General features: G+C 47.4%; 1 protein-coding gene across 2 annotated transcripts in view; it reads right to left on the bottom strand.

Moving 5' to 3' along the window:
• Positions 1-9,680, bottom strand: part of Trim26 (tripartite motif containing 26) — a 20,871-nt gene that overhangs the window by 3,680 nt on the left and 7,511 nt on the right. Inside the window, exons 3-6 of one of the 2 annotated variants that reach the window (XM_031347292.1) lie at positions 3,295-3,793; positions 3,101-3,196; positions 1,683-1,913; positions 30-47 (exon numbers count right to left, since the gene is read on the bottom strand). In XM_031347292.1, the coding sequence (XP_031203152.1) occupies positions 30-47; positions 1,683-1,913; positions 3,101-3,196; positions 3,295-3,732 (783 nt within the window). In that variant the 5' untranslated portion in view covers positions 3,733-3,793. The remainder of the gene's footprint in view (positions 1-29; positions 48-1,682; positions 1,914-3,100; positions 3,197-3,294; positions 3,794-9,680) is intronic. The other variant, XM_031347293.1, reaches the window with a different exon arrangement.

The raw sequence follows: 9,680 nt of genomic DNA, 5'->3' as shown, positions 1-9,680 counted from the left end.
AAAAAAAAAAAAAAAAGAATAATCCCTACCTGTGTAGAGCAGGCATCCTAGCAGAGGGAAGCAGACAAGAGAGTAAAAAAATCAATATGAAAATGATTACTAACATCGCGCCATGTTAGTAAGTGACGGGCGCTACAGAAATCAGTGGGGTGAAGGGGGCTGGGGCAGAGGGCAGGCTGGCTCGTCAGAGAGGTACAATTTGGAGAGCAAACGCAAGCGTCAAACGGTGGTTGTTAAGGACTGTTCCAGAAGGTTCAGGAGCTCTGCTCCAGGGAGACCTGAATACAGACAAAAGCTGCTAACGCCAGCATTCTGTGTCGTGGTTGTAAGCAGATTTTCTCTCCCCAGCACTCCTCACCATGGCAGCTTTGGGGGCAGAGCTCTCAGGTACACACAGGGCCCTCTGTATAGTAGCTACTCCCAGGGGAGAGCAGGGAGCAGACACACGGGTGACAAACCCTGGCACTCTCAGCTGCTCCACTCACAACTCACAAGCACACATGGAAGGGCTTCTGGGAAAATCTGATGTGCTTGTTGAAGGGGAAGAAAGAAATAGGCGAGGGAGAGGACAAGTGATCCGGAGACTGATAAAAAACTCTAGAGAAGAGGCAATGCCTGGAGCTAAGGAGGGGGACCCAGAGGATACTGGACAAGAGGGAAGAGTACAAAGCTTGGGAACAGATACCAGCTTTGAGTTGGACCTGATCCCTAATCTGCCCCAGGGTCTGGGCCAGCCAGTCCTCTTACACGTGGCTCAATCTGCTGCAAAGAGAGGCCTTCTGACGATGCAGCCTCTGCTAGGGACTAGCATCAACATCTGTTTTCTCCTGGGTATCGATGTACCCTGCCATCGGTCTGGAACCCCTTTCCCTAAAGACCTTTGTGTGTCCTCTGATGGCAGAAAGGTTCATTTCTGACGTCAAACCAGGAGGTCAGAGGAAACCAGCACACGGCCCTTCTCCTGGTTTATATGGATGGAAGGTCTGGCTCCCCCCTTTTTGGTAGAATGCTAAGGGTGGTAGTTCCTCTGGAAAGTACAAGGAAGAGGCCTGTCAGTGCAACCGAACAGCTTGCTCTCGATTTGTGTCCTGAGGCACCCCTCATTCACTGTTCTCCAGATTGATGCTCTATGGTCCAGAGGAAACCTCCCATCTATCTATCTTTACTTGCCCTCCCTCCCCTTCCATGCACCTTGGATCCTGACAGCTCAGCACATCTCCAGAACCATATAAGGCACCTATCAAATAAGCATCTGCCTTAGTCAGGCATGGGGGTGCACATCTATAACCCCAGCACAGAGGATGAGACAGGGCTGCCTATGAGGGCAGATGGGATGACATAGTAAGGCTATCTCAAAAACAACAAATATCTGTCTTGTTACCTAGAGGGCTCAATGGAGGCCTCATGCTGAGGAAAGACAGCAACAAAGACCTTCAGTTCTCTGGCACTTTAAACATTTGTAGATACTTTTTGTAGACGATGATTATTTTTCTAAAGCGGTGCTGTGCCAATGTTTAAGCTTATGTGGACTCTGGAGTAAACCGGGAGGGTAAGACTCACATACCCACCACATTTTACACGGTAAAACTGAGAGCCTAGGAGGAAGGATTTCTTCAAAGGGCATGTAAAAGTGGTAGCCGCTCCCCCGCCCCACCCCGCCCCGTCGCCCACAGGACTCTCACCTGCATCAACTCTGCAGCTGGCTGTCGTGCCTTGCCTTCCAGCTCAGAGATGACCAGAGTCAACCGGTCAAGCTCACTGACACCCCGGGTCTTGAACTTCTCCCTGCCCTCGGTGAGTAGCTGCTCCAGGGTGGCCAGCTGGTCTAGCAGGTGCTGTTCCCGCTTCTTTAGAAACTGGTGGCCCTGCTTAAATTCCGCCACAATGTACTGCCTCTGCTCCTGCAGCTTCGTCTGTAAGGGTAGGGGACAGGATGCTTGTGTGTGACACCTCTAGGAACCTCTGGTGACTCTTGCTTGGGAATCCGAGTCCTTCTTTGTCACTGGGACGCTCCTGCTCCACCCTCTTCTCCTTGAGACTTGTCAGGGAGTCTATCCCCTTCACTGTTCTCAAAGCTGCCTCTACCTGACTGCTCTGTCACCATCTGCTCTAGGTGACCAGTAAGTCTTGGGACAGTGAAAGGTAGCCTATGTATCCCATTACTGACATGTCACCCTTCTCGATAATACATGTTGTCTCTTTCAGGGAGCTCTGTTGGAGGGATAAAGTCCAAACTCAATCAGTCCGCCTTCGGCACCCCCGTTACTCTGTACATATTAGGTGTACCCTACCTCTCCAAGTGGGATGCCACCCTAATCCTTTGTTGAGGCTGCAGTGTGAGCACTCAGGAACCACATCCTGTCCTGGAGGCTGGAACTGCCTGAGTGCTCAGTCCCTCTGGGTGAGTGAGGGTGTCCACGTACATCAGGGCTAGAGACCCTTTGTGGAGTTGAGCCCTCTCTAGCTTTATCTTTCACGGCTTGGCTATACACTGACAGGCCTGACCCCAGGATCCTTCCACTGCCCATTTTTCCAATAGAAACACTTCCCCAGAACTGGACCTCCCTTATTAGCCATCCCTCCTGACCTATCTAGCCAAGTCCACAGTGTGTGCCACCAGTCTTCTTTGCTGCACATAGTGGGCCTGAGTCTCACTAGGCAGCCTCAACCAGAGCTTGCTCAGAGCTGCTCAGGCCACCTTCCTTGTCCCTTTCTTCTTGGTCTCTACCCTGAAACCTGCACCCCTCCTAAATCCCCTCTGCTGCCCTCTACTCGGGAAATCACACCCTCCCTCGCTTTCAGAGAGCACAATGTCAGGTTCTTCAGTCCCCTCACAGAATAGCCACCGCTGCCAGACAACCTGCCTATCAGATGAGAAATCAGGCCCAAAGTCTGAGACACCCAGCAGGCCCAAATGGACAGACTATGCCTGCAAGGGACAGAGCAGGCCACCCTACCCTATCTCCTTGGTTAATTAATCCCCAGTTGGCCTAAAGCCAACCTAACAACCATACTTTCAAAGTACTCCTAGAAACATTTCCCACGTGCCCAGCCCCTCCCTCACACACGTTAGCAACGCTCAGCTCCGATTTCCACTTACCAGTGCAGCCAGAATATCAGCTTCTCCCTTGGCCTGAAAGCCCTGAATTTTGTCTCTGTCTCTCCTTAGGGTGTTCAAGTGGTTCAGAATTTTCTCCTAAGGAAAGATAAGCAGTGGAGAGAGATGAGTGTCCTGAGCTGTGGTAGGAGGGACACCAGACAGAACCTTCCCTCCCAGGCCCTGGGAGGACTTACTCTGTGAGGCAGGGCAGCCTTCTCCACCAGGACTGCAGTGTGGGGGCGGTGCTCCCGGGACTCCCGGCACATCACGCACAACAGTTTACCATCATCTTCACAGTAATAGTGTAGCTTCTCCTGGTGCCGCTCACACAACTTCACGTCCTGTGGCTCTCGGGCCAGCTCTCCCGGCTGCCTGCCATTGTCCACCTTCAGTCGTTCAATATTCTCTACCAGACTTGCTAGCTGCCACACGGGCCGGATGTTCTCCTTCTTAAAGGGCTTCTTGCAGAGCGGGCAGACTGGGCGATTCCCCGATATGGGGCGGATATCACTTGTGCAGCTGCGGCAGAAGACATGGCCACAGTCGATGGTCACTGGGTCCCGCAGGTAATCCAGGCAGATGGAGCAGGTCACCTCCTCCTCCAGACTCCTCAAGGGGGCTGACACTGCCATTGCACCCTTAGCTTGGGGGTCTCTGTTCCCTGGTAGGGTCTTTCTTCCTCAGAGACTAGACCTGAAATCAAGAGCAGACTCAGCAAAAGGAGGAAGAGTGGTACCCCTGTGGATTGCTCAAGCTAGGATCACAAGGGAAACCAGGAAGGAAAGATTCCTCTGTGGCTGTCCTGGGCTATGTGGGTATGGTCTTTCTAGGTACACAGCTCAGCTAGGAAAAGCTATTCTTATCAACCTTTGCAGCTCTGGCCCTCCTTCCTGCCCCTGTGACAACAGAAAACTCACGTGAGTACTTTGAGTCTCAGTTTATCCATCCATAAAATGGGAGAAAGAGAGAAGCCTACAGGGGCTTCTAAACAGGTTACATAAAAGAATTCTGTTAGAAACACTAGGCATAGGCCTGGTTCATAGGAGATCCAAGAGAGAACCCAAGAGCCCGGGCTCCTCAACCACAGGATGAGATCTAAGAGCTGAAACTGAAAGTGGTATCAAGAGTGCAGGGTCCTGCCCCACCCTCTCTGGTACACAATGCCCACACTGGCCAGGGAGGTAGCTCTGCTATGGACACGAGGAAGGTAACTATGCAGCATTTTGCAATGCTGGAAATGACATTTACTGGCATTTACCATGGGAGACCATCAGCAGAGCTCAGTGGACTCTGCTAATGGTGACAGTGAATAAAACTGCAGCTTATATAGCCCAAGGGAAAAGAAATACAATGTTGATTCCTTAAAAGACCTGATGGGGAAATATAAAAAAATTTTATATATGTTTGTGTGTGTGTTTATATATATATATAAAAATTCTGCAGGTGAGGCGCTATGCTGCTGAGACTATGAACCAAAACACCCTTGGTTTAGACATGCGTGAGTTTTCAAAAGATGTAATGAATAATAATAATAAAAAGTACATATACCAACATGGAATGAAACTGAACTGACACATGAAAGAGTATCAAGTCCCCGGAATGTCGGAAGAGGTGTTAAGAGTGTCTGATCTAACCTCTTGGTTTGCTCTTAAGCAAAAGGCCTGACCCAGTGTTCTCAATTTAACACATTGCTGAGTTTGAAAATAGGGAAGGAAATGAAACTGTGGGGTGCCTGTGGGCCAGCAGCTCTTGCAGAATGGCCCGGAAGTTTAAAAGCCAGGCTAGCTTTTTGTTGTTTGTGTTTTCATGCTGAAAGAGAAGCAAGTAGTTCTAAGGACAGAACTTATAATTTCTTAGGAAAGAGCTCAGCTGCTATTCCTCTTTCTCATAAAATCTGACGCCTTCTAGACACCACTAGGCACCCACATTAAACGAGCTCAGGCTGGGCCCGGTGGGTCTTTAGATTTAAGTTGAATAAAAACTACTATGTACATGTACAGCATCTTAGAGTTAACATTTCAGGGCTTACAGAAGATCACCAGCTAATACCCGGAGCAGAGTTAACAGGATTAGATACTAAGGCATACCTCAGAGAGCACCTGACCAGTATTGTTTAGAAACACCGAGATCCTCAGGGATCAAGGGAGTGGGGAGAAAATATAAGCCTTCTGCAACTGCCAGTGTAACAATAAAATTGTCTTCAACAGATGTCAAAGCCATTAGGTGAAAGGTTGGGAGTAGTCCCCACAAGGCCACAGTGGATTATTTCCTAATGTGCCTTAATGAAGGAGAGAACCAGTGGTCACCTTAACCAAGTAACCAAGCCAGTCAACCTGGCATAGGTTTCCTGAGGAGGAACCATATGAGTTAAGCACCATCACTTGAGGCTGGAGAGATGGCCCAGAAATTAAGAGCACTTGCTGCTCTTCCAGAGGACCCAGGTTCGGTATTCCTAGCACTCATGCAGCAGCTATAACTCCAGTTATAGGGGATGGGACGACCTCTTCTGGCCTCTTCAGACACGTGGCACACAAACAAACATGCGAGCATTAAAAATACACTCCCCCACACACATACACAAAGAAATAAAGTTAAAAAAACAAACAAACTACACTATATCACCTATGAAGCTTATTTTCCAAAAATGTTTGACTTGTTTGAACTTCACAAAAACTTTAGATTTAACTTCCAGTTTATGGAAAGTATAGGCAATTTAAAAAACATACTATATTAGGTTATCACAGAGAATGTGATAATAGCACCAAGTTAAACCACACATTGAGGAAATAATCAGACAGATTGAGAATTTGGGCCACCCATAGTCACAAACCAATTGGTCTTTTAAAACCCCCAAGGTAGGGATAGTATGATGGCCTGGGAGTCAAGGCTTCTGCTGCCAAGCCTGACTACCTGAGTTAGATCACTATAACTCACATGGGAGAAGGAGAGAACCAATTCCTGCAAGTTGTGTACACACACACACACACACACAGAGAGAGAGAGAGAGAGAGAGAGAGAGAGAGAGAGAGAGAGAGAGAGAGAGAGAAAGAAAGAGAAAGAGAGAGAAGAGTAAGCACACAAACTGAAGAACAATAAAACAACAACAACAACAAAATCACAGAAATAAGTAGGTGCAAAAGATAAAATTTATCCTGAGCCTATCTTTAAAAGGTAGTTATAAGAACATTTCAGGGACTATCAAGAAAAATTTAGCCAGGCAGTGGTGGCGCACGCCTTTAATCCCAGCACTTGGGAGGCTGAGGCAGGTGGATTTCTGAGTTAGAGGTCAGCCTGGTCTACAGAGTGAGTTTCAGGACAGCCAGGGCTACACAGAGAAACCCTGTCTCGAAAAACCAAAAAAAAAAAAAAAAAAAAAAAAAAAAAAAAAAAAAAAAGAAAGAAAGAAAGAGAGAAAGAAAGGAAAATTTAAATGGAGATCATCTTAATGGCACGGACTGAGACTACATGAAAACCCCATGCTTTTCAGCAGCAGATGCCACCACACTTAGAGCTTCATAACTACAATTTACATTGAAATGGTTTCACAAAACTGTACAAAAAGAAAAATTTGGGGAAACAAAGGTTACGGTTTTCTGCTACATTAAAAGGGTCTGTAACCACCCAAGTTGTTGAAACCAGAGTACTTAAATCCTCGTCTAACACTCATATTGATATAATGAGTGAATTTAGAAAAATCAAAGCCAATGTTAACTGTACCATCTTTTGTTTCTGGGTCCCATAACTCGACAGCCCAACCTCACTGCCTGGCTGCGAAGACTCACTTTGAACATGTTATTTGTAAGGCCAGAGGTATAAACTCAAGAAAAGCTTGAACAGTTCAGGTTCAAAGTTCAGGTTCTAGACTCCCGATAGTCAGGTGATTTCACATTCAGGATATTCTTCTGAGGAAACTGAGGATTGGTCCTGTTAATCATGATGCTGTAGGATACAGAGCCAGGAAGCAGTCTAAGTGCCCACACTTTGGCCCCAACCATCCCACTTTTCTCTCCCCAGCACACTGTAAAATGGGGCCCGAGATTATCTCCTCTGTCCAATACCCTGATGAGCTCATCTTCACAGATGGCTTGGTAAACTGAGCAGAGGTGACAACGGGAAAGGGGAGTGTGTTCTTCAGGTTTGGTTGACAGCACCCTAGCCTTCACTACTAAGAGGTACCAGGAAGACTCTTGTTAGACAGCACTTTTTGCTTTCCATGGATGGAAGGAGCTCAAGCTTGCGGAATTAAGAGGAAAAATGCTGGGGGCGTGAGGGAGAGAGAGAAGACAAGAGAGGGCAAAGCCGTCCACACCACTTTCCCATACCTATTCTGTCAGGCCCTCCATAAAACTAGTGTTTTGTTTGATGAGGCAGAGCCAGGACTAAGCAGCTCAGGCTTGACTGGGATTAGAGGGGTGCACCTCTGCTGGATTCTAAAAGTACTTTCTCTACACTATGACCTATCATCTTATCATACGTACCTGACCTTGTTCATTCCGATCATCTCCACTAGTTTCTAAAAAAATAAAACCATTATCCTTCCCCCTCAACCCCCTCCATTCCTGGCTCAGGCATAGCCATGAAGTCATCAGAAGTGAGCAGTCCAGATCTTGTTTCTTATTGGCACTCTAACAGAACCTACAGTCACCTGAAAGATGTAACCTCAATTGGAGAAGTGGCTAAGTAAGACGTGGGCATCTCTGTGAGGTACTGTCTTAATTGTGAGTTGAGGTAGGAGGGCGCTGCCCACCGTGGGCAGTACCATCACTAGGGAGGCAGTCTTGGGCTGTGCAGCTGAGCATAAGCCAGCAGGTGAGCTAGTAAATTATGTCCTTTTAAACCCTTGCATTCCTGCATTGACTTCTCTCAGTGATGGGCTGTAACCTGGAAATGTAAGCTGAGATAAGTTTTTTTTCCTCTTCAAGTTCTTTTTTGTTCAGAATGTTTTATTACAGCAGCAGAAAAGCCAGTTAGAGCAGTTCACCACCACTCCCTTTACTTGAATGAGTATTCTGAATAGACAGGAAATTACTGCGTATTAATTATGTTGTGCCTGAAGTCACACACTCGGAGGCAGCAGATCTCGGGCCCTCCGGTAAGCCACAAATCAGCTACAATTCCACAGGAGCAGGGAGGCCTGTGGTATCCCGACACTCAGTTGGGGATACTCTGCTGAGTCTCCCTTTATTCCCAAACCACCTCTCCCTTAGAAAGCTGAGGCTCTCATAAAAACCTAACCTACAACAAACTGGCTGGGGGTTGGGTGACACTGTCACTTCTGGCAACACAGTGGATCATGGGCGTGATTCTTGGCTGTGAGAATCATGGTCAGCTGCAAACGCTCTGAAGCGTGGTCGTGAAGGTCCACACCTCTGAGGCAGACACCTGCACTACTGATCTCACCTCTGTGTATTCAAGCTCTGGCCCCGCACTTAACAGCTACAATTTTTGCTGTAGGTGCTAAATTCCCTCCCCACTCCTGCAGCTTCTTCTGCCCTATATATATCTAGTACTTTACTCCCTGCTTCCTTAAATTCCTAAAGACAGAGAGATTCTAGAAGACAATGAATCCCCAGGTATGGACTCTAGCACCCAGAGAGGCGAGTAGGTTTGCAGCCTGACCCTCAGGGTTCTTTCAATGACTCCAGCATCTCCTCAAACATGTCCCTGGGTCTCCCAACAGGAGCCCCTTCTTCCGCCATCCCAGAATACTTAGCTTAAGGCTCCATGTCCCGTGAGACTGCCATCTAATTGTGCAGATTAAGGCCTGTTTCTCAATCTAAAATTAGTAAATTCTTCCAGAAGTAAACTTCAGCCAAGCAATCGCTAACAAACCTGGGCAAAAATCTTCAGGGCAAAAAGCAAGTGATCTAGCGATATAAAATGGCTACACTCCTGCTTGCTACAAAAGGTGGTATTCCCCAATATTGTAGCCCTAGTTATGGCCATGGCTGGGTATGGCTGTCTTGGGAGTCCTGGTGACTATGGTCCCACAGCCCAAGCATTTTGGAGTCTAGCCAAGTGGGGTGGCACACATCTGTAATTCCAGCACTTGAGAGGCTTAAGCAAGATGGCTGGTACACATTCAAGGTTAACCTGGGTTACACAGCAAGACCCCGTCTCAAAACAGTAACAACAACAAAAAAAGACTCCCTGTCCTCCCACTCTTCTTCTGCCTTGTACTGTTTTGTCTGGCCCAGCTCAGCCAGATAAAGAATTCTGAATTTCATCCTAATGGACCTGGGAAACCACTGAGGTAAGCATGATTTACTGAGCACCTACTATGTTTCAGGTTAACTAAGGTAAAACAGGGAACAAAAGAACATTCCTTGAAATTTAACACTGACACACGTCTAGTGACTGCAGCAATCAGATTTAACATCAGGAACTGTAAGCCTGCAAGGGCTTCTCCTCTTAAACTTTTCTCCTCTGCTTGGCACTGCTCCAGCTACTACAGCCATCTTCCTTTTTGTCCCTTAAACATACCCAGCCTAGTATAAAATGCCAATGTGGCTACTGGTTAAGATTCCAGAAATGGCTTTTTGGCACCCCAGGAATAAAGTCAAGTTCCTCCCCCCCCCCC

The sequence above is a fragment of the Mastomys coucha genome, unplaced genomic scaffold, assembly GCF_008632895.1.
Source record: "Mastomys coucha isolate ucsf_1 unplaced genomic scaffold, UCSF_Mcou_1 pScaffold3, whole genome shotgun sequence".
NCBI lineage: Eukaryota > Metazoa > Chordata > Mammalia > Rodentia > Muridae > Mastomys > Mastomys coucha.
The sequence above is the reverse complement of the archived record's forward strand: the minus strand, read 5'-3'. Positions and strand labels throughout refer to the sequence as shown.